The sequence below is a fragment of the Archocentrus centrarchus genome, chromosome 12, assembly GCF_007364275.1.
Source record: "Archocentrus centrarchus isolate MPI-CPG fArcCen1 chromosome 12, fArcCen1, whole genome shotgun sequence".
Lineage (NCBI taxonomy): Eukaryota > Metazoa > Chordata > Actinopteri > Cichliformes > Cichlidae > Archocentrus > Archocentrus centrarchus.
In genome coordinates this window covers 22,554,230-22,579,470 of record NC_044357.1, presented here as the reverse complement: position 1 = coordinate 22,579,470, position 25,241 = coordinate 22,554,230, and the positions used below count along the sequence as shown (strand labels likewise).

At 42.1% G+C, this 25,241-nt stretch overlaps 1 protein-coding gene across 1 annotated transcript in view; it reads right to left on the bottom strand.

Moving 5' to 3' along the window:
• LOC115789590 (ephrin-A5b-like) overlaps window positions 1-25,241 on the bottom strand; it is an 84,092-nt gene that overhangs the window by 5,007 nt on the left and 53,844 nt on the right. Inside the window, exons 2-4 of the mRNA XM_030743067.1 lie at window positions 12,446-12,738; window positions 4,153-4,218; window positions 3,938-4,018 (exon numbers count right to left, since the gene is read on the bottom strand). Of these exons, the coding sequence (XP_030598927.1) occupies window positions 3,938-4,018; window positions 4,153-4,218; window positions 12,446-12,738 (440 nt within the window). The remainder of the gene's footprint in view (window positions 1-3,937; window positions 4,019-4,152; window positions 4,219-12,445; window positions 12,739-25,241) is intronic.

Sequence of the window (25,241 nt, the reverse complement as noted above, 5' to 3'; positions counted from 1 at the left end):
CTAAAAGCAAACAGATGAAAATTAGCGTAATTAACACAGAAAACTGTCGAAATTGGTAAAATTATGTGGCTGATTCTGGAATCACCATTTGTGGTGGACTGACTAATAATGGAAAAATTTTGATTGTGTATTTGACCCATTAATGACTCACAGTAGAGTAAAAATAGGACGGGAAAATTTGTGGCTGCCAGTGATTGCAGTAGTTGCGGCACCTGGTTGGTCGCCCAGAACACCCTCAACCTCTGAGTGATTACTTTTTGGATGGTTCTGTGAGCGCAACTCGTCTGCCCTCATTGAGGACTCAACACAACTAGTTGCCAGCTGGTTCTATCCTGATTGTATTCCTATATGAAAGCAAGGTTGCAGAGCACCTATTGCAGTTAAAATGCAGTTAAAACACGTCATTATTTGTGAAGGAATTTCTAAATTTCTATTTCATATCTGAGGTTCTGGTTGGACTCTGACTGTGAGTAGTTAATTTCTGGTTCACATGAATTTGCGACAGACACATTTTTATGATTGAAGCATTAAGATTATCAGCAGAAACATTAAGGCAACAAAACACCCACAAATAGCTTTACCAAGCTTTCAAAGCTGCAGCGGGGTGGGATGCACTGGCCATAAGACAAGAGATACAAAGAGATTAAATTAGGCTTAATTTATGACAATATTGAACCAGTATGAAAAAGGATGAGGTCCGCACACCAACAAGCTCCTTGTGAAATTTTAATCCATCAGTATTTAAAAGAAGTAACGTTTCGGGCTGAAATGCCCTTCTTCAGACTTAACAAGGTAATGCTACACACCTGTTTAAATACCCACCCGTCACCAAGAAATTGAGTAACAGGTGCCATTCAATGTCCAAGGAAAATATAGGACAAAGAACACCAGACTGGTCTTAGAAACAAATAGGAAAGACCACTTTTAAAACCTCACATCAGTGTAGCATACCTAAAAACATCTAAGAATACACCGTTACAACAATCCTCGTCACAATATCAGAATGAGGGAAAGAAAAATACAAATAAATAAAAATACAAATACCAAATAAGCCATTAAAGATATACACTAAAAATTCATCTCTGATCCACAAACAAAGGTCCCACAGTACAGTGTCATATGTACACATGTTATTGTTAGACATCGTCTATATCAAACTGGAAACAGTCAAATTTCCGACACAAAGATAGAAAACATTACACTATATACCAGAAGTGGCAACTGACCAAAAGGGTAATTACAGAAAGGGTCTTAAATCAAAATCTTCATTGAGTCAAAACGCAGAAAGGGTATTGGGTGTCAATATCCAATAAGCTTCTCTTTTCAGTAAGATGGAATTAATGTCACCTCCGCGTGGTGACAGATTCTATGCCAAAAAACTGCAATGAAGAAACACTATGTGCGGCCTGTGTGAAGTGCAATGCTACAGAACTTTTAGTGTTATGGTTGCGGATATTAGACCGATGCTCAGATATACGAGTTTTCAGTGGTCGCGTGGTTTTGCCGACATACGCCAGACCACATGGACATTTCAACATATAAATCACATTATTAGTTTCACATGTAATGTTACTCTTTATAGTAAAGAGCATTCCTGACCGTGGATGAGGAAGGTAGTCATATGACATGTAAAATTACACTGAGTGCAGTGTCCGCACCGGTAATTACCGAAGGGTCTATCAGTGCGGTTGTGTTCAGAGATTGGGAGGTCTCTTGTAAACGAATGTAGGCAACGAATGTAAAGATTTAAGAGAAGGATCAGAACTAATAATTTGCCAATGTTTATGTATGATATTTTTTAACTGTCGAATAAGGGGAATACTGAATAATGCAATTGATACTATTGCTTTCCTTTATAGCTTTGGTAGAATATAAACAGTCAAGTTCAGTGTTGCCAGATTTCGCGACAGAAACAAGCAACCAGCTCTATGAAAACAAGCCCAAAAGAAGCCCAACTGTCAACCCACAACATTGTGTAAAACTGAGGCCACTTTTAAACAGTATAGTTCTATAGTAGTATAGCTCACTTCTTTGTTTTGTCTCATTGTGTTTTGGAGCAGTCAAACCCATGGCTCTTAGCCTCATAGAAGAGAAGGGTGCACAGTTTTTTGTGTGTGTGCTTCTCTGTATCAGCATGTTGAACTAAATCAGCATGGTGAGCACATATTTCACACTTGCAAAATCTGGGGAATGCCTTTGGTACGTCTCCCATTAGGACCGCAGCTACTTTCAGAGGTGTATGCGGACACAATTTTTTTTTTCTTTTTTGGGGGGGGGGCAGGAGGAGGGGAGGTGAAGGAGCACAGGGGTGCCTAATCATATGCACAGCTGTTAAATACAGAAAATGCCGACTAGAGAAATAATTTCGTCCCATCATTTTGACGCCCCCCTCTTGTGCGGCATCCCTATGCATTGCATATAGTGCATACCCACTTTTAGCGCCACTGTCATCTGAGCTCGGATCCATTCTGTAAGTGCGCTCTCTTTCTCCAACTCTTTATTATATTTTTTCTATATTTTCCACGCTTACTGGAGTTCATTCTTGCGCTGCCTCCTCACTCTGGGCTGTTATGAGTGTTTGTTTGGGTGTGCGCCCGGTCAACTTGTGCAGGAGCGTTTAACAGGAAACGGGGGCTTGGAAGGGACAAACTACCTGCCACTCGTCTTTTGCTTTATTATAGGGCGCCGAGAGATAATCAAGGAGTTTCACTCAGAAAGAAAGTCAAGCCCAAATAAGCAACTCCACGTTCAAAAACAAGCCCAAAAAAAAAAAACGCAACCCGTGACTCACGAGATTTGCAAGCGACTTTAGAAAAAAACAAGCCCAAAGTCGCTTATAATAAGCGGACTTGGCAACACTGGTCAAGTTGCGACAAATGAGAAAAACGGGCACGTGCTTCAGTAATCCACGCCTGTTTGTATTGACGTGCTTTAAAACGATTTTCTAAAATGTCAGATTGTATGTGAAACTTTTCATTAGAACTTCAAATGCGACAAATACGATTAAATTGAGACACAGGTAAGCTCTTTTTTAAGACCGGAGGATGAAAGGATAATCCATGCAGGATTGTATTCTTATCTGTATTCTTGCAAAATAAATCAGTTTCAAGTCGGTTGCCACTCCTGAGAAGACTAATGTCCAAAAAATGTATCGAATGAGCATCATATTCCATAGTAAACTTTACTATGGAATATGATGCTCATTCATCATTCATATTGCCTTTTTCATTGAGTGTTGTTTGGATCCCGCACCCAGGTTAATTTTTTGGATGTGTGTGTTTCTCTTTTATTAAATATTCAACCAGTATGCAATGAATATGCAATGAATAACTTTAGCATATATGCAAGTGTCTTAGCTAACTAACTTGCTAACAAACAGCTAACATTAGCTTTCTAACAGCTCACTGGAAGTCCAAGGTGCTAAAAAAATACACCATAATAGCAAAATCTGATGTTTTCAGCCATCTTCTAAGAGCCAGTTCCATGGCTTATCTTTAGAGCGTTATGGCTCACGCCCTTTATCTCTAAGCAAAAATCCATCCCTCTATCCTACGTCCAAGTTCTTTCTGAACGTTATTTGAAAAAATGATATCACTGTCGTGTCTCTGTTGAACAGGCATAAATTAGCTGTGCTTAGCAGACAGACTGGGGGGGGATTTAATTGGAGTTGTGTGTGGAATAAATTATTGCCAACAAAGACTCCAGGAAGTCACCACACCTCGCAAAGAAGCTGTCCGCTAGTCGTTATGCTAATCAAAGCACTGGTTTCATCTTTGTATTCCAATCACAGATCGAAGAATGACTCAAATTCAAATCTCAGTAAAACATGACTCCCCAAATGTTAAACTGGTAAACAAATTTAGTTTGATTTTGTTGAGTGTGTGTCACCAACACACGCTCACAAACATTATGGACTGTACAGTATATTCCCACCAACCTCCGGGTTCTAGGGAGTTGTGGCTGTTATCATCAAAATTGACTCCTTCCTCCACAGTCCCAGAGTTTTTCACACAATTGTCTAAGAAAAACAAAGAAGAGAGGAGATGTGAAGATTGGACGAGTTGAACGTCACTCGTACGCAGCCCGATCATATGCCGGCACACAACAAGAATGGAAAACTGGGCAGAGCAGACACAACAATCTGAGACTCACTCTGAGGCCTGACGAAGACTTTGAGTCGAAGGCAGCTCCTTCTTCCTCTGTCGTCAGAGATGGAAGCTGTGGACACATCACAAGCAGTTAAGAAACAAAGACACTTCAAACATGGCAGGTTCAGTTTTACATATCAAAATACCTTCCATGATCTAATCTAGTGCTGCGCAATGATGGGAAATGTCATTCTAAATTAAAATGTCAGTTAAAATGTCACAATTGTAACCACACTTGAACTTCTTAATTTTAAAAAAGATACCTTTTATAATTTGTGATGAAACAGTTTCGAGAGCACAAGCATCAGCGCTGAACCATATCAGGCTTTTTTCTTACTTCAGTAATTCTTGTACTCGTTCTTACACTCAGTCCAAGCACCAGACACTCAGACGTGTGGGTGCTACAGAGAGCTTTGCAGACATATGTCTGCAAGTTGGAGGCAGTGTCAAAACTATTTGAAACAACTGGCAATGTGGGCAACACTCGTTAATGTTTGTGCTGTTGCTGGGTCTTTAGTTTACCACCTGCTGCACAGAAGATAAAAGTCAAAGCATAAGCAAGAATTAAAAATAAAAAAATCTCCAGCCATTGCTTGTGCTTCTCATCCATGTGTCTCTGATGGTTTATCTTTGTGGATTCCTTTTTTGAACCAATCTGCACGACCTACATGCAACTTTATCGCTTTTGACAAAAGCACTTTTAGGGATTTCCATTTTTTCACTGCAACTGACCAAACTTGACATACATGTTTTTTATGATTCCAAAAGTGATTCGACAATGGTAGCTGGGAGCTTTCAGAAGCGATGATACCTCTTGTATGCCTCTTCAACCAAAGTAGTACTATTGCCCACTCTACAGCTGCCTCCATGCATTTCCACCAAAAAAGACTGTAGCCAGTACCAAAAAGCCAGCACCAGCATTGCAACAAAAATTGCCAGGTATCAAAGTCAGAAATATTGACATCAGTGTCTATGAAAGGGACTACCATGCAGTACACAGTGTCACAGTCTTCTTCCCACAGAAATGACTCAAACCTCTGCTCGTAATATCTGTTCTCAAAGCTGCCAAAATGTAGGTTTCTCAAAAGGCACCAACACTGAATGTTTGGTTGGAAATGTGATCACTTTTTTTTTTTTTTAAATTGCCTATATATTGTATTACTGTTTGTATTCAAAGGAGTTTGGCTTCTTTACAGCTATTGAACCAAAAAAAAAAAAAAAAAACCCACAAAAAACTGTATTTTCTGAGATTCTGAGTTTTGACATTTTCAGCCATGAGTTTCAGTGAGAAACTGTATTTGTAGTCCTTCAATAATCCTGAATCACCCAAGTCAGACAAATTTGATTAAACTACATAATTATCTGATAATTAACCCTTTGTTAAGCTAACTTATTAACAGACACAATAACACAAATGTTTTATAAAAGACCTAAAAGAAAAGTTTTTTGCCTTCTCTGTGAAAGTCAGACCACTTCTGCAGCATGCTCCACATTCGTGACCAGTGGAGGCACTGAGAGCTCTCTATGATCACCTCATCTCCACATCAGAAAGGTAAAAAGTATCGAATAGTTATGTTACAGGATTGCTTTTCTGGTCCAAACCCACTCAGCATGATCTATTCACATTCACTCTGTGGCCTCTTAACTCTCTAAATCTACCTTCATTCATAAACATCAGCGAAGCAGTAGAAATGAACAATCTGACAAGGTCGATTGTTTCTCCATCAGAGGTGTTCCACTCTTATCTCCCTTTAAATTCAGTCTGAAGAGCTTTATCTCGCTGTCTGAACTTCCCTCTCATCCCGATGTAAAAGCATTTCTGCTCCATATTTTATGTCAATGTCACCCTCGTATTTCCAAGTCTAATTTGGCCACGAGCAGTCATTTCTGCAGAATTGTGGCGCACTGTTCTGCTCACCTTCGAAATCTCATTTCCTCTGTTTCCTGATTGTGAAAGGCAAAGATTAGAATTTGTGTGTGTGTGTTTGTGGGGTTGGGGGTGTTTGCTGTTATTGTTTTCCCGAGCTAAGAAAACTAATTAGTTTTCAAGTAGTGCTGGGGTCCGAGCAGCTAATAGAGCGCTGATGGTGTCTCCAGCTGTGACGAATGGCTTGCACTTTTCTCTGGAATATTTTTTCTTTTTCTTTTTCTGGCCTTATCTTCATCCCACAATAGATTTTTTTTTCCCCTCTATTCTTTCTCTGGCCTCACCTCACGTGTCTTGATACGGTGGGCTCTGTCATTTCCTGCTGCGTGTCAAGTGTCTCAAACTGCTCTTGATCTGACTGCACACACACACACACCCTTCTAAATGTCTTGATAAGCATGCATGCGTGCGTGTGTGCATGCTGTGGTTTCCAGACTGTGTACATCTGTGCAAAGATGTGTCCACAGTTTGTTCACGGACGCTCGGCTCCCCTGTCACCCAGACGCTCCGTGTGATGGATTCTGGCCCAGAGGTAAATTCGTGATAAAAGTAAACCATGTCAGTATTTCCACTGTTGCTGATGACTCGGGGGGTCATATTTCAAAAAGACATTTTATCAGATGCTGCGAGGCTGTGAGAGGAGATAAAAATCATCTTTAAACTTTACCACGAGAGGAATATTGGAAGTGAAGCAGCAGAGGGAGGAAATAAATGAGAGAAACGTTGTCAATCATGCTGCTTCTGTCGGTGTCGGCGGGTATCGAGTAACTTACCTCACAGCCCAACGGTGGCTGGAACAGAACTTGAGTGAACTGAACTTGACTGGCCAAACTCTGACTCTTTATGTCTCTCATGCTCCTAATGTCTAGTTTTCCTTGGCTTTTGTTATCTCTCTCTAACTTTCCTCAGTGGCTGTAAAGTTTATTTCTGCATGTTTGCACGGAAACAACTGTCCCAGCTTTCCATCCAACATATATTTTTTTTAATCTTATCAGATTCAGGCTGCAACTAGATAAGAATCATTTAGCTAATAAGATAACCTCTTGATTATTTTTCCATTAAATGATTGCTTGTTTTCTGCGTGAAGTGTCCAAAAAAAATGTCTAAAAGCTTCCAAAATGCTAAATTAATTTTATAAATTAGCATGATAGTGAGACCAGTTACAAAATCACAGAGCAGTATGGACTGCCATTGAATTAAACTCCCAAACAAACAGAATTTAAACCAACTAGATTCACACAATCTGTAAATTTCAGTCTCCTGAAGTGTCAAATAATGCCTTTTTGTTAAAGCTGCTGTTATGTCAAAGATAAGTACAAGGTCTTCTGTGGTGATTGTGATGCAACAGGTTTAGGCACTAGTTAGGCCTCAGTCACACAGGCCTAGAGACTGGTCAGCAGCCCACTTGCAACCTCCAGTTCCTCCCTGTCGCCATGCAATCAGTTGCAAAGAGGGTGTGGCCAGGTAAAAATTGTGCCTTATTGCTGAAATCAACACATTTCAAAAGATGTGACTTTTACTTTGAATCCAAACAGTTTCTGTTTCCATCACAGTTTTCAGTTTCTCTACCACTTAGTGAGTAGCTGGCAAGTTTTGGCACATAAGAAGGCATCTTCCATCCAAAGCACATCTGCTAGCAACCAAAGCAATCGCAAAGAGGTTTTCAGTACAGCAGCATCTACGAATTTCAGCTAAACAACATCACCTGTCTGTGTAACTGAGGCTTTAGACAAGCCTCGCTCTCCTACAGCAGTAACATATGGACACGTACTAAAACTAAACACGTGGGTTTTAGTTCCTAAAACTACCCAACAAACAAAAGCAAAAGTAAAAAGCAGATTTTTAAAAAATAAGTGAAAAATGCAAAACACAAAGCTTACAGATGGATTCTTTGACACCCAGCTTGTTGATTTACTCCACTGCCATCTTCCAACCTTCTAATGTGGACTTTGTAGCTCTTTAAAAGAGGACTGTTATCTATTGGCATCCAATATTGCTGCAGGCTGTGCCTTTATGCACAGTCAAAGAATGCCAAAAGAACGCCCTCTGTGACAGCAGAGGTATCTGATATAACTGCAGTAATTGACACCCTGGGCTGAGACAGGCTTGCAAATAATTCTTCAACAATTTAAATTTTGTAGACCTCACTGAGATGAAGCTATACAAAGAATTCTGTTGAAAGTGAAAGTTTCCTATTTTCCATACAAGCACCAGGCAGATCAGTCACACAGTCTGCCTGTGTGACTGATCACTGGACATACAGAAAAGAGGGATAAAAAAAACAAAGCTGCTCTTATTTACCTTTGGCAGGTGACCGTGCTTTACGTCTCAAAATGCATTGTTTTATTTATGTCCTTTAGACATCTTGCTATTCCTCTGATGTGGTATTTCTGAGCTTTTGCAGAATCTTTTCTTTCTTGTACTTCTCATTCCTCTGCTTCATCTTTCCCTGGCATTAGGTCACGTTGTTGCCTTTCTCTCCTCGCACTTTCTCACCCTCTCTCACTCCTGCCATGCCACCATCCCTTCACAGATTCCAACACACACAAGCAATTACCCGACTGTCTCAGCTCCTTTCTCTTGTGTCTACCGCTGAGGTCACAGTCTGGGTTTTCTTTCCTCGAGCAACACAGCCATGCATCCCCATGACTGTAACTCCAGCTCTGCCTGCAACTCTAGATCCAAGTCAGGTCATCTGACGACGAGACAACAGTAAACCTCCCGGTCACACGCTCAGACACGCTTTGCGCATTCAGTCATGTACTGTGGGGACTGAATCAATGAAATCGCACAGTCTAGGCCAGCAGCACATATCCCATATCTCTAAACAGACCGGGATGTCGTGCAAGGCTGGGCTTTGGTGTTACTGTGAGATGAATTAGACAGATCCTGATATAAACACTCTGGGAAGAGATGTTATTCTTGTGGTGATTGGTTCATCTCGGGGAACAAAGCCTTTTGTCTTTGCATTAGCAGCAAGGAGCTAAAGGGGAACTATCGGGGTCCTGTGCTGCTGAGGTTCACGTCATTATCAATGTAGATCTGCGCTGGCTGTACAGAGCAGGACTCGGGCGTTTGAAGCAGGAGGGCTTTACAGGGAGACAGTCATCTCTCTCACACGGGGAGAGCCAGACTCTCAACTGTCTCCTCTGAAAATTGGATTTCTATCCCCCGAGATTAGGATCAGGCTTCCCTTGCTCCACTGCGGCTCTATTAGAAAAACATGCCGCCCTCTGAGGCCAGGAGAAGCTTGCAGCACAAACCTTGTCGTCATACTGGTGACCTTTGACCTTTTAGGACTAGTCGTAGTACTGATCCCACACCGGGACGGCTTTCCCCTAAGAGTCTGTCTGTCTGTCTGCCTGAAGGGTTGGTCCATATGCAGCTGCAGGTGTCATCCATTTGACATGGCCCTGCACCCCCCTCTGCCAAGCCTAAGGCGAGTGACAATCACCACAGAGGAGGACAAAGGAGTATCTGTCTTCACTGAGATGAGCAGGCATGAACACTCCCCCTCAATATGTCATTTACATGCCCACACAACAGATTCTCAAACCACATGTATAACACTGGTATTAACTATCAACTATTGTTAGGCTGTGTCAGTGCTGGGTAATGTCAGCATGCAATATGACACGGATATCAGCAGCTGATAAAACATGGTTTAATGTAACACAGAAAGGATTTTGGAATCTGGAATAGGAAAAAAAAAAAAAAAACCCGGATCCATCTGGAAAAATATGGGTTTCTTGTGTAAACAGAAATGTGTTTTTATCATCGGTATAAATTTCAGGACTGCACAGCTCATTTGAAACTTAATGCAAATGACAGCTTCTTCTGACATTAAAAAAAGATCAAATTTACAAGTAAAAGTCAAGCTAATGCTAACATCACACTGTGTACAAACAGCTTAAATAACTGCTTTGTGAAAGGCATTGCTCAAAATTATGTGGATACAAAAAAAATCTTTACCAGTAGTATTTCATTCTTTTTTCACTAATAGTTTTTCTTGTTTTGTGGAAAACAAAAACACTTTAATTCATCAACAGGTGCACAAACATTTAGTTCTAGAGAAAAACACTGTATTATACTGACTGCGCCCTACTTCCCCAGCACCAAACAGCAAATACTGTTAGCTTAAGTCCCTCTGTGCTTGATGGAGGCCATTTTTAAATTCTCATTTATTGGCACTTATAAATGCCAATGCTGATATAATATCAGCCCATATTAGCTATCTGCAGATCTCTCAGCCTGCTGATGAATCAGTCGGGTTTTACTTTAAAGGGCAGTAATAATCAGTGTTCTGCTGTTTAGCTTGTGGTGTTTCCTTAAGTGTCCGAGCATCTTCTTATTTTGTTACATAAGGGGGTCAGCTTTGATCAGTTTAAAGCAGTCTATGAACCCATCAGCCAGTCTGCTTACTGAGCCAGTGGGGGGGGGGGGGGCAACGATATCCAGCAGATTTCCAAGCCAAGACTTCCTCTTTCATCTCCAAGGTCAATGTTTAGGAATATGTATAAATTAACATGATGATTTTTCTTTAGAGCTTCACATGGACTTCTTACTTGCATGCAGCCAAAGTCTGCTCAAATGTGACTGGTCAGTAGCACTTGGAACATACGCAGACTACTAAACAGAAACCAGAGAACTTCAAGTACCAAAAATTGTCCCCTGTCCAGACGTTCTGCATATTCACATGCAACTACCTCATGACAGACACTTTCCACAACATTTGAGACTTGCCATTCATCATCACCAAACTTGACAGGTCCATCCATCCACCCGCCAGAATAATGAAATATTTAAAGAGATGAACACAACATAAACCTACAGCTGCAATTTACTATTCATTCATTACACATTATCTGAGATTTCCATGTTTCGATGTTGAGGAAGTACCACTGGAACCAGATTTTTCCATGACTACAGATACATGAGATGTTCTGCCTGTAGGGCGCTAGTATTCTCCTGGAGGTGTCTGTCATTTGTCATTTAATCCCGCGGTCAGACCCTGTGTTCTCAGAGAAAAACGGAAAGAAACAAGTATCTGATTGATGAGTCATGAATTTGAGTCAGCAAGATAAAGTCCATATGGCTTTGTGCAGTTACAGTCCATATGGACTGTCTCTCCGCCTTTCTTCTCTCTCTTTCGATGATCAATCATCATCAATCTGCAGAAAATCTCGGCTTCTGTCAGTTCAGTGCCAACTGAACAAATGAAGCAGAATTAGGCAATCCATAACTTTCCTTATCCACATCTGAGGAACTGCAAGAGCATCAACAATTCTTTGGCACAGCTATCAATACAACGCAATCTCCCTAAACAATAAAGAGAATGGAGTCAAACAGACTAGCCAATTGACACTGAGATCCAACAGAAACATCCAGTGATAGGTAATATATCACGATATAATGTACCGCAACAAAAATACAGAATGAGATCCGGTTGAACTCGCAGAAGAGCAGTCTTGATGATGTTAAGATCCCAGATGCTTAAGTGGGGAAACGTCCAACATCATGGGAGGAAAGCAAGAAAATGTTCAAAGTAAGTACCTTTGGAAATCTTTGGTGTCAGTTTTAATCTGGCTGTGTCAGTAAAATTTCCAAGATATTTTCTTGCTATAAAAAGTACTTTAAAGTGGAAATTATTGTTTGACGGGTTAAATCGGTGACCTTAGTCTGGAGGCAAGGCTGCAAAGCTGCACTAGCACTGTGGGGGAAGTATGGGAAATAAGCTTTCTGTCTATTCTCTATTATCTTATTATTCTTTGTTGTGATGCCAAAGCAGTCTTTCCACTGACTCTTCCACTCCTTATTACTGTCAATACCAGTGAGGGTCTTTCCCGACCACAAGTGTCAGCTAAATACCTCAAATCTACCATGGAGCGCTCTGTGTCTCATTTAGTCCATGTCTTCTGGCCCTGCAGGGCACTGACTTCACTTATGAAAACATGACTTCCCAGCTCCTTGTTTTCCCTGAGCCTTCTCCCGCGGAGGAGAAAGCTGAGCGCAGCCAGTGAGCAGCAACCAGCACCTCAAGTGAGACCTCAACAGCAGAGAGATTTTGTGCCCTTTGGTTTGTGTTTTGCTTTGTCTCTGGTTCCAAGGACTTGCAAAACAATATCTGAACATTTTTGTATTTTTAGCAAAATTCCAAGATGACTTTTATACTGGTCTGTGATTCCTACTTGGAGCTTTGTGCACACAGTGTACCTGAGCTAGTGAGTTTTACCTTCCTGTTACTTAGAAAATGACTAAAATATAGGGGGTTAAAATTCTGTAATCTGCAATTGAAAAGATTCGAAATCTGACCAAACATTTCATTCCAACTACAACAGTAGCAATAACAAAAACATAGGCAGATACTCACAGATATAATAATACTCTCTGCCAGGGCGGAACTCAAAGCCTAAGGAGAAGGGAGTAAAGAGCTGGAATTTCTCTGAGAACTTCAGCGGTCCGTTTGGCGACAGAGGCCTGTTGCACTCCCAGCGTTTGAAACCCTTGGCGGTGTGGTCGCATGAGCTGTAGCCGTCGTAGTTCACCATGTAGAGGACGTAGCGCTCCGCCCGATCATCAGCAACCGAGCTGACGTAGTGCGGACAGTAGATGTCAAGGTAGTCGTTGATGCAGACGTCGATGTGGTAATCACCCCGGTAGAATCTGGAAGGAAAAGAAAAAACATAATGAGTGTTAAAAGTTAGGCATAGCTTCAGGATCTGTCAGCATGGAAAAGCCTTAAAATCTACATTCTTGTTAATGGGCACCTTGGGGCAATACAGGTGGTGGGGGACTTCCTGTCCTATAGAAATCTATGGGAAAAAGAGCCTCAGCCTCAACCTCTCTTAACACTTTCCTGATGACTTTATGGGCTCAGTCACTCATTTTGGGTCATACTGAGTAAATTATTAACATTAACATGTGGTTGACAAGTTGTTAGCCAATATACATGCGGTTTCATAATCAGAGCCACCCCTCTCTTGACACATATTTCAAAATCAAGACGGTGACAGTGAAAACACTCATCTTGTTTCTTCATAATAGGACTTTTGGGGACTTCACTGTAGCTGCTGTCTGCGGTTTAATGTAGAAAACTGTATTCAAGCAGTTAAAGACATAGCTGTGAACAAACAACATCATTACCAAATGATGTTAAAAAGTCGACTGTGCAAATATTATCTGAGGAATTTGGTGATTTCAGCATACATGACTGAAATCACCAAAGATAGCTTATTGGTTATATCAGTCTTTAAAATCAAGAGTAGGGGCAGTTTTTGTGCTTTCTGCTATTGATTGAAGTGATTGCGCTGCACGTTTACATCAACAGATAATTCCCCCAGCAGCATCATACAAACTGTGATTATTGGTCTTGACCTTTAAAATCATCTGTTTGCCTAATGAAGATATGTCGAGCGTTCATGCTCTCCGCAGCTGCCTGCTTTGTGCCGTTCTTCGCATTTAGATTTCAGATGCCCTGAAGCAGCGCTTTGCTAAAGGGTACATCAGGAGCAGCTGTTTGAGTGTGCAGGAAGTTATTCATTGATTTGTTTGGGGAGTCTCTACCCATCACGTTCGCCGATGATGCGTTCTCCAAAGAGTTGTGAATACTGCAAAAACCTGATGACAAGACATGAAACCACGGGCAACTCAACGAGACCGCAGCCGAAGAAAAAGTGCTCAGGCTGGACTGTCAGAAGATGCACCCAGGCTCTGGTTTTGTTTACATGATCTCATCATGTCATCCTTAATCATCCCCAGCCTCTTGTGAGATTCAACCGAGTTCCTCTGCAACACACCCGCCTGAGCAGAAAAAAGCTCTCCTGACACATGCTAGTCAGTCCTAAGCCATATATCAATGTTAGTACTCAGCAGCGATGACTTATGCTGGTGCTGAAATTAAAGTCCCTTAGCATTACAGGACTAATCCCCCTGGTTAGCATGTGCCTTTTGCAGCGTTAAGAGGATCCCTGTGTAGAATACGATTTTCATTACCTCCAATATGACAGCTTGATGTAGGAGCCCCTTGTGGAATCTGTGAGTCTGGGAAAACGAGGCCTGTTCTCAAGCCTCGCCTTGAAACAGCCCCTTGTGTTTACTGTACACCGAGTGGACAGAAGAAGTGGGGAAAAAGTGTAATAGCAAGATATGCCAGGTATTCATTCCTTGGGAGAGTGATTGGAAACATATATTCCCATAGGCGCCGTATAAGGTTTCATTTCTGAGGCTTTTAGCGGAGACAGATTAGGCTTGGACAGCCGGCTGGATGTGTCTCTATAGCTGCTAATGGCCTGCAGTTCAGTATCACTGACATACTGCGGATGTCTTCAATACTCCACCTCTGTTCATTGACACAGTGAGGACCGTCAGCGGAGACGGGGCCAGAGACCGTGCTGGAGCATGCAGCATGCTGATGATCCGATACGGGTGAACTTGCCAGAGCACCGTAGGGGGTTTTCTATCCTGACTTTTCACAGGCCCTCACTGGTCACAGATCAGATATTATGCCAGTTTCTGCTCCTCACCAAGGGAGTGGGAAAAAACAATCAGCTGATCTGCAGCCAGGTGAGACAGACAAGGAGGGTTTTAGATGCAGCTGTTGCTACTGACACGTACATGAGCAGCATAAAGGGACGTGTGTGCTCGCCGTGGCCTGCCGGGGGTATCAGGTTGTCGTTACAGATTGTAAATGTGCTGCAGGATTAGTGGCTAGCCTACTGGGTTTGTGAGGGCCACAAATGAGTGGATGTGTGCGTATCCATGATAGCGGGGTGTGTGGGTGTCTTGTGGCACCGTTGCCCATATTCTAATCTTTCTCTCTCTCTAATTATAGTCTGGTCAAATGTGAAACCAAAGCCCTGTTTTCTCTCCCAGTTTTCCCCCCCCTCGAGCACCAGCTGAGCGCTTTGGCAGTCTCAGCATGGCCTCCCTGCGCCTCAGTTTCAGACTCGCTTGCTGATATTATGACTACCAGGGGTCAGCCGGCTCCACAGTATCACGTCCTCAGCCAGAAGCACAGTGGGATAGACTGCTTTGTCCCGTGTCTTTACAAAGCTGTAAACTTTAGCTGTGGCCTTGTAAGTGTCAGAGGCTGTCAATCAAACATGACCCCGGAGTAACAGCTAAGATTAGTCAGGATTAAAAAGAGTTTCTAACTAATTCCTTTGTGAAAGAAAAGAGGGAAAAGTTTGTGAAAGTGACGGCGACCCTGTTCAGATTTGGGTATTTGTATCCAGAAACATCCGGAGTGTGTCTGAAGAGGGGGCAGAGTTTACAAGCACGGTAAAATTAGTCTCCAGTGGCTGATTGGCTTTCACTTCACTTCTTCAGTGTTTGAGTGCAGGCGAATCAAAACAATAAGTTCATGCGGCATCTTAGATTTAGCTGCTTTTTTTTTTATTCCTAATTTTTAAATAACTTTTGGAATGACCTGAACATAATTTATTCCAAATTATTACTGGATAAAAACTGTAAGACTTTATGCAAGAACAAGTTTATCTTGCAATTAAAAAGCTTTAACACTGCACACATCATCTCCTCTGTATTGGAGTGGAAACACAAACCATGACTGAAACGGCCTCCAGAGTCTCAAGATCTCAATGCAATAGGGCACCTTTGGGATGTGGTGGAGCAGGAGATTCTCATCATGGCTGTGTAGCTGACAACTGTGTGATGCTATCATGTCAGCATGGACCAAAATCTCTGAGCAATCATTCCAGGACCTTGTTGGATCTCTGCAATGAGGAATTAAGGCAGTTCTGGAGGCCCAGGTGTCGCAGAAATCTTCTATTTTATTCCAATAATGCTGATGAATGTAATTCTGGCACATGGTGATAAATGAGTGCATTTAAATGTTGTAAGAAGCCGCTCACACGGCTTTCTTGCTTAACGTTTTCACACAAGAAATTCAGTCAGAATTTATGCAATAAAACCGCAGCATTACACTGACACAAGACTTTACTGTAAATCACAGTCTGACAGCACTGTGTGACATCAATGTGAGCAAAACAATATGGCAATAAGAAAATGTGCTTCAGCTATCAGGACAAGCACAGTGACAGGGAAAAGACGCCCCCGTGAGGATGCTACGCTTTAAATGCTGCATTTTAAACTGTTTTGCAGCTCAAACGCAGCTCGATGGAAAGACTTTTCTGAATCCTGCCCAAAACCTTCCAGTCATAAAAGATCAATACAGACAATTTATTATAGGCTGCTTCTCAAATGATCTGGAAAGTCTGCAGTAAGTAAACCAGAAAAATATTCCACGGAATAGGGATTAGGGAGGGTGGGGTGTCAAAACATTCCTCAGACACCTGGGTGGGGGGTTTGCTGCAGGACCTCTTTCTCCCTGTTATGACTGATATATATTGGGGTGATGGGCTTATATTCACAGCCCATGATGGATCAACAGTTGGTGAAACCATTTAGAATAAAATTTTGCACATTTCTTTGTACTGAAAATATTCTCTATGCAGATGAAGGGTACCCCCCCCCCCCCCCCCCCCAAACAATGCACACACCAACACACACACCCCCGTCTGCCTGTAAATGTAGTTTGGATGACCAGTTTCTTCTCCTTGCTGGTCCTTTATGGTCAGACCATCAAACATGGCACTGGATTCTACCTCTCAACAGGCCCGAACATGTGCTGCAAAAGGGGCTGCATATGGATCGTAGGTGTTTACTGCGAAAGACGATAAAAATGCGGAATGAGAGGAGTGAGAGCGTCAGCAGATGAGCCAGATGTTTGCCAGATGGAGGCTGTAAGGACGTTTTTGAGTGGCACAAGTGAAATATTGATAAGACGCAGAGCCATAAACACACCACCAGACCTAAGATGTAGTGGAATAAATGAGATTACAGCCTTCACTGCCTTCGGGTTTCTTCTTTTAACCAAAGACTCTCTCCTGCTGATCTCTGCTGTGATCTCTACTTCATCTAACTTAAGACTAGGAGACCCCGATTATGGGCTGGACTGAAGTGCGTGTGTGTGTGTGTGTGTGTGTCAAAGAAAGTTTCCTTTTTCTTTTACCCAGCGATAAAGCATCAACAGCTTTCTCGTTCACCAGCATTAGGGTTTCTTCATTTTCATCACAGAGAAAGATTTATTCATCTGTTTTTCTAAATGGCTTTGTTGTTATAGGCTATTTAGTGAGTCATTAAGCCTTCACAGGGCTGATCGAGGCAATTTCAAGAGTCATGTTTTTCCTTTTGCTGTTGCTCTGAGCAGCAGGAGGTGGCGGAGGCTGAACAAGGCTTTGGGGTTTTGATAGCAGGAGGCAGAAAGAACGATTGGACCATAGTAGGGGAAAAAAAAAAAAAAAAATCACGGTTCAACAGTTCGGTATTGGTTATAAATGTGTCATAATGAGCCATTAACAAAACAAAAGCACCTAAGTCCATTTGTCTTGGGGATTGATGATCCCCGATTGGCTGAATTACTCATGCCCAGTTAGAGGGGTTTATCAATGAATCAGTAACCGGAGCTCTTAACAAAGCACACATCTATGGATAATCCCTCTTTTCAGTCAGCTCTCCCATTTTGTTTGCTTTCTCTATCCCCATCTGGTGTGTTTGTGTCACTCCGTGGCCTGGCACAGGTAGGGAACGGTCCAGCCAGATTAGAGGGAAAACCGCAACACACGGAGAGGTGGAGGAAGGGTGTGAGAAGAGGAAAGAAAGCAGGAAAGCCACCGTTAAATGATTTCAGTGTTTCATATTTATTGCATTAAAGGTTTAATTTTTATTCTTGACGCCTTTCTTTGTGACAAACAACAAGTGCTTATAAACTCAACGCTCTCTATAAACAAATTTGTTTGCTTTTGTTTTATTGGCAGATTACAAAGCTTTTTTTGTTTTTTTTCCAGGAGAAGTTGGAGGAAAGTCTTGAGAAACTGCAGAGCCGTAAATAAAGCATTACTGTTTTATTTCCCAACATGAGAGTTTTAAATGATGTTTCAGACCCTCTCTTTGCTGCCAGGAATTATGTTCTGGCAGTGAGCTAAAACTATATGTATTTACTTTTTATTTTATTGCCATGAATAAAAACAAAAAAATCCCCGTCTGCGCTCAGGAAGCACCGATTGTGAAAATCTGGGCTGATACGTGTGTTTGAAATAATTTAACCTATAACCAGTGCTCATAGTAATATTTTTTCTTTTGTTTTTCTTCCATTTATTCTTGTGTTTGTGCAGGATGTGCACAAAAAATAACTTGGCTGTTTTAAAGTCTTTCAGCTCTTCGTCACTCTAATCTTGGCAACGTAGCCAGGATGAAATCAATAATTACACAATGTAACGTGATGTTTGTCTTTGACAAGCAGGTGTTATTTTCTAACTCTTTTTATTGTAAAACAACAGAAAATGTCACATCAAACTTTATTTTTGTGGATTTTTGAATGATTTTTAGCCCCAAAATAGTAAAATTTCACAGTTTTTTACTATTTTTGGACAAAAAGGGTTAGGGTTTATTGTTATCTTTTCTTTTAACTGAACATTTTTACCATTTTTATAGGCAAAATTTGAAGAGAAAACAATAAGGTTAAACGATTCAAGCAACTGGCATTACTTGAATCGCTTTAAAGCCGGATATTTCTTTGAAAATAAAAAGTGAAAGATAATTAAAACAGAAATAAATGACAAAATACCTGCCAAAAAAAAAAAAAATGTCCACAACTGTGTAAAAGTAAACCCACAGAATCTAAAACCACCCATTAAAAAGTTCACAACCTCATCAGGTTTTCTCAGTGTAGCCACAACCCCAACTGCACAGGACAAGTTTCAGTGTTGCCCTTTTGGAAATCCAGAGATAACAAAAACAAACTGGAAAGTTCTTGGAGAAACAGAAAGGGAACGGGAGTGAGAACAAGGGGGTAGAGAGAGTAAGAGAGCAAAGAGGGGAGTGGAGGAAGTGAGGTTAAAAAAAAGAGGGCGCAAAGTGAAGGAATGGAGGGAGAAAGAAGTGGAGGAGGAGGAGAAACAGAGAAGACAAATAAAAGTAAGAGGAAGGAGAGGAAGGTCGAAGAGAAGAAAATAAACTGAAGAAGTTTCCAAAGAAAAGGAGGGAAAACAGAAGCGCGGGCGGGGGAGGATAAAATTGATGAGTAGCAAGCGAAAAGAAGAATGATGAATGTAAGACATGATAGGAGCAGAAGAGGAGCAAAAAAAAAAAAGACAGCAGAAGAAGAATAGAAGGAAGAGAACAGGATAAAGCCATCCTGTTGTTTTCCTAATGAACACAGTGGGTCACACGAGGGGCAGCTTCCCAGGATTATGCCACAAAAAAGAGAAAAGAAGGGATGCTTTGAGCCCACAGGAACACATGAAGCTCCTGTCTCACACACTGAAAGCTGCAAACACAAGAACCACAGACTGCAGACCTCACGCTGCTTCATGCTTCTCCACAAAGTCTGTAGTTCCCCATCACACCCTCCAGGGGGAGCCCTTAATGGGGCCGGAAAGAGGTGATAAGGTACTGATCATGTAATGTGATGTCACCAGATGGGGTCTGTCCACCCCGTTGCCCTAGGGGTTGGGAGGTCTTGATCACCCTCCCTCCACCTGTCCAATCATTCATAGCTTTCTGCCGCTGGAAAGTTAAAGCCACCATTACTTAGGTGGCTAATTATAAACACACACATCTGTCCATAGACTCATACACACACGCACACACACACAGGGGCACAGACTGCATTTAAACACATAATGTGTCTGCCAGAGGGCTCAGGCCGGCTGGGTGCTGACAGCACAGAGATGGGAAAAACGGGGCCTTTAAAGTATAGACAGTTCCCTGTTTCTGTTTTTTTCCTGCTGGGAACAAAACCAGTGGAGGTGAATAATTGGCCTCTGATTGAAAACACATTGCTGCTTGTGGGAAGGCACCTCAGATAGATGAGAAAGAGAGCAGAGGCTGGATGAGATGGGAAGAATGAGAGTGGACAGTCTGTTTTTGGATCCTGACTGTGTCGGCTGCTAACTCGTCCTTCAACGCAGCTGCAGGAGCTCCGGCGGTCAGAGAAGGTCCATGTATGTGTATTCTAACCAAATCTATGTGTACTCTGTGTACCAGCGTGCCCTGGGAGGAAAAACTAATTGCTAAAGGTGATGCTGAACTATCAAAATACTCTTTCCAAGAAGTTTTGCAATGTTAAAAGTTTGCTAAACACATGCACGCTAATAAAAGCATTATTTTTCACATCCTTAATGTCTTGGAAAAAATTTACGTTCAATTTAACATTCCTTGTTAAATAGACAAGCTGGACCCAAGCACAAGTCAGGCTACATTTCACATAATGCCACTAATGTAGCATTTTTCCATTAGATGCCTTGTTTTCTTGGTAAATGCCCACTTATTTCAAACACAACACTCAATAGCCTGAAATTCATGTTACCCCGATGACCTCACAGTGATATAATCAGGGTTATTTTCTCTGACTTTACAAAATTCCTCCAGAGAAACAGAAGATCTGCAGCCAAGTGAAAGGTGGGGCCCCAAAAGTGCCTTTAATTTAATGTTATCTCATCACAAAATCACAATGCGAGAAGGCCATAATGCATCAGAGAGACATGCAAAATAAAAGTGATACAAAATCCAATCACTGTGTCCAGTAATGCAGCGTCCTCTTTATTAGATTTAAGAAACAAGAACCCGAGTGGCCCCTCAGCCCTTCTACTTCCAGCATCCCTGCCTACATCTCAAGTGCAAATTAGTGGAATATCTCTTAATATCCAAGTAATAATTTATACTAAGATAATTACTTACTATATGCTAAATGCATTTCTAGCTCGTGGGCAGATTTCTAATGTATGCAGCTATTTTGCTGCTCAATAAAAAAGTTGAACATTACTTTTTGATTACTTATACAATCTGGGCACTATAGGAGTCTCCTGAACATGAAATAGAAACTCTGACTGGCTACAACTTACTCTAACAGTGGAAGCAAAGTGTTAATTCACACTAGACTAATATTATCAGCTGATCGCTCTGTAAGAAGGTCAATCAGACGGCCACCGAGCGACTCTATTTGAGTGACCTGACCCTTTAAGATGAATATTTGACTGTGCACAGACTGAGTGAGACAAGTGATTCTCCTGCTGTCTTACATGAATGAGGCAGGTTAATTACTGACAATGTCATTCTGGTGTCAAGAAGGTCAAAGCAGCAATGGCAGCATGGGGTTAGTGTCAGTCAGCACACACACACACACAGCAGGGCTCCGTCATTCAGTCAGTGTAAAACCCCAAGAGGCCGACAGAGCAACTCATAAACACCCCCCCACCCCCCCCCCCACCCCCCACCCTGTGCTAAAGATCCTTGTTCAGGTTTCCATGACTGCAGTTTACAGCAACACAACACTCCAGCCACAAAATCGCTGTTTTTGACAAACACATACCTGAGGGTGTGAGCATGCGGCAAACAAGCACTAAACATGGGCCCAGACACACAAGCACTTCTAACAGCACATGACTCCAGGAGGCCACAGCAGGTTCGGTTAAAATAACCCCGCTAACATATGTCCCATCAGCACCTGCCGAAGCGGACGGAGGAACAATCTGTGAGATGCTGCAGATACGTGCGTGCGTACACGTGATTCTGATGGCGAGCACGCAGTGAATGTGGACACCCCTGCAGGGTTCAGCGGCCGAACATCCCGGGACGCCTCCCGTCAGGAGAGACGCTCACCGCGCTCGGCCGATATCGATCTGACACCTTAGACTCCGAGCTGAGGTCAGGGGTTAGTGACAGCCCATTATTCAGCGTCAGAGGCAGTGTTTGGTCAGTGTCTGAGCCCAGGTGACGGTCTGACCTCGCTGTCGTCCATCTTAGAAGCTGCTGAGGGATGGAAGGTGAAGTTTAAAAAGTCTCTTAAAAAACTCAGTTCCCCATGAAATGCTTCATGCTTCATTTCTTCTGTATTCTGTTGCTGCAAACTGGATTCCCGCGCTCGCTCCATCTTTGTGTTCTGCAGGCATTTCATTGTCTTCCACTTGATGGGCGGCTCTGCTAAATCAATAAAGTTCAATACTTTTTTCTTTTTTAAATGATCAACAAATATCCACATCTTTAAACTTTAGCTGATCTTGGAAATATGCATTATGAATAAATCTATCACTGTATAGATAATTCCTTACACATACTGTAAAATGACATACAAACTGGATTCAATTAAATAAAGCTTTATTTAATTAGAATTTAGTGAAATGAAGTAAAAATAGTTATTTTTGTTTCTGTGTAATGGGTTTGGCCCTATTAAGCAATTATTAAGTTTCATATGTTTCATGTTTAATTCTCCAGGAGGCAAACTATTAAATTAGTAATAGGAGGAGACACGTTGGCCAAAAAGGTTTGTCCAATTCAACCTCACTTGGCTCTTTAGCGCTCCTGCACTCGTTGTTCTGCCCTGAGGTGCACACATCGCAACAACAAAAAATAAAAATGCAACAAAGTTTCAGAAAATGCAACATTTCACTTTATAAAAAAAAAGAAAATTTTCTTTTTGAAATGATGGAATTCAAGTCTCTGGGGACCAGTCGATGTCATTTCCTGTCTCCATGCCCCTCCCAGCCGTGTCCTTGCCTGAAATTTCAACTGAAATTTAAAGGATGGAAGAAGGGGCTGAAATCATGATTGTTGTATTTTCTGAAATATCGTTGTGTTTTTCTTTTTCTCGTTCCGTTTTGGACCTCAGGGCCACCTTTTAGAAAGAGCGCCAAACGCGTGGAAAACCACAAACTGTGGGCGTCCACACACAAGCAGTGTGTTCCATTTGTGCACTCGCTAACGGCTGCGCAGCTACATTTCCAAAAACAGAAATCATAATTGGTCTTAAATCAGCATATGAAGTAAAAAAAAGCAAAAAAACAACTTTGTTCCATCTTTGCAGCTGAATGAGCCCATTTCTTTGTATTTATCACATATTTTTTTTAATTTAATGTAGCTGAAGTCCAAATACATGTAATGAATTTATTCAAAAGTAGATGTATGTCTATGAAAGTACTCAGTCCCTACTGACTTGATGCTGTTATCCTTTACTCAAGTCTATTTGGCATAAACAAGATATTACAAAGAAACTTCAGCCAGTAAAATAATACCAAGGAGAAAAGCAGTGAGACGCACAAGCAAAACTAGTGCGCGCGCGCACACACACACACACACACACACACACAAACCCAGATGCAAGCTAGCCTAAGCTGCAGAGAATTCTGCAGGAAGGCCCCACCTGAAGCATGTTTAACTAACATGGCCCTGATCCTCACTTGGCGGGGCCAAGACTCTGACCTACGACCTCCCTCCCCAGGGGCGATCCAAGCCCCCTGTGCAGCCCTATCACTTTACTGCACCCCAGGGAGCCACGGCCCTGCCCTCACGCCCACCCTTGGCCCAAAACACTCTAAACCCACAACCAGGACCGGGTGGTGGTGGTGGGGACACAATGGTGACGAGAGGAGCCCACAACGTCTGGACTCAATCACTCGCCCATGACAAGCCTGCAATACATTCACACACACACACCACTACGACTGCATGCAAACACACACCCCAACACCAGCACTTATCCACCAGTGAGGTCTCGCACACATCAAAGTGCGGTGGAGCTGACTCGGCTGAGTAATAGGCGTTCTGTGGGGAGATGGTGAAATGCTAAAAACTCAGGCTTGGAAAAATTGTTGTGTTCAAGGTTCTGGAGGTGGAGGGGTGGAGATGGGGGTTGCATGTGAAGTCTGAAGACAGAGAGAGAGGCTAAAATGGAAGCGGCAAAGTGAGGGATTAGCTAGTGAAAGAAGAAGCCAAAATAATGTGAGAAAAAACGAAAAGGACGCAAAGGAGGGAGCACATCCTTGATTTAAAACTCCCACAGGTCTTGTGTACAAACTAGGAGGTCTGTGTGTGAATGTGTGCCTTTCTGAGATTGTTTGGGATTTAATATTCACAGTCTCGATTGATTTTGCAGGCTCGCAGCACCACTGGTTCTCCTTCTTGAGAATTCTTTTGTCAAAATCCTTGTTGTCCATTCACGCTGGGAAGCATTTCAGTGGAAAAGCACGACTCGTAGCTTTCTGTTAATTTGCCTCTATAATTTTTTCTGATTATCATGATTACTATGACTCTCATGTCATGGTGGTCCCTCAAGATTTTCCTGGTGGAATCAGCTAAAAAAAAAACAAAAAAAAACTGGTTACTGTTTATTTTTTATGACTCCTCCATTTCCCTTGCGATTTCTAGGAATCTTTTCCAATTAATTTCATAAAAATTAGCCAACAATTTTCCTGCATAGAGATCTTTTTTTTTAATTTTTTTGGCAGAAGTCAGGAAACATCCTGCTGCTGTTGATGAAAATTACTAGGAGACTTCAAAAGTCCCATGCAATTTGATACTAATTACAAGGCAAATTGAGACTGTGTTACTACAGTTATTAAGCTGCCACTCACTGTGCTGAAGATTTTAAGAAAAAAGTAGGGAAAAACTGTTGTTGCCCAGTTTCCTGGAAATACAGAAGCAACAGAATAATTGAGTCCCATCATTTCACCAGTCAATATGTATCCATCTATCCATGCAGTAGCTTTGTTATTGCTGAATTGAAAGCTGTTTTATAGTGTGAAGTTGTTGTTGGTGCAGCAGTCATTGCTAAAGTTATAAAACTAATAAAGTTTGATGTGTTCACTGTAAAGGATGGAGGTGGGAGAGCCACTTAGGAGGCCATGCTCTCTCCACTTTACATCCAACAGCAGGCCCAGAAAAAACAGCACATGTAACATCATGTAAGGGCTAAACATAGAAGCATCCCTCTGAGTGCTCTGCATGCCAACACCAAACTGCACCACCTGGCCCACTCAATCTGCCCCCAAAGGGTCCCGTCCGCCCCATCCCCATGACACAGAATGTCTGTCAGAGTCTCGTCCATCAGCTCGCAAACCGGAGACTATCTCAGATCTGCGCATACCGCCTTAAGAGAGCCTCAGCTCGGATTCACACATGCCGCCTTTAGAAGTCCTGGGTTCAGTTTCGCACGCTCCTCCTTAAGAGGCCGTATTTCATATTCACACCCACCGCAGCATTCCAGTGTCAGCGCCGGTGGAGGCCATGTTCCTCCTTCACATATTCGGTGCAGTGAGAGGCGTACACTCACTGAGGTAATGGCCCATCTTTTAGGACCTCCAGTGGGCAAATTT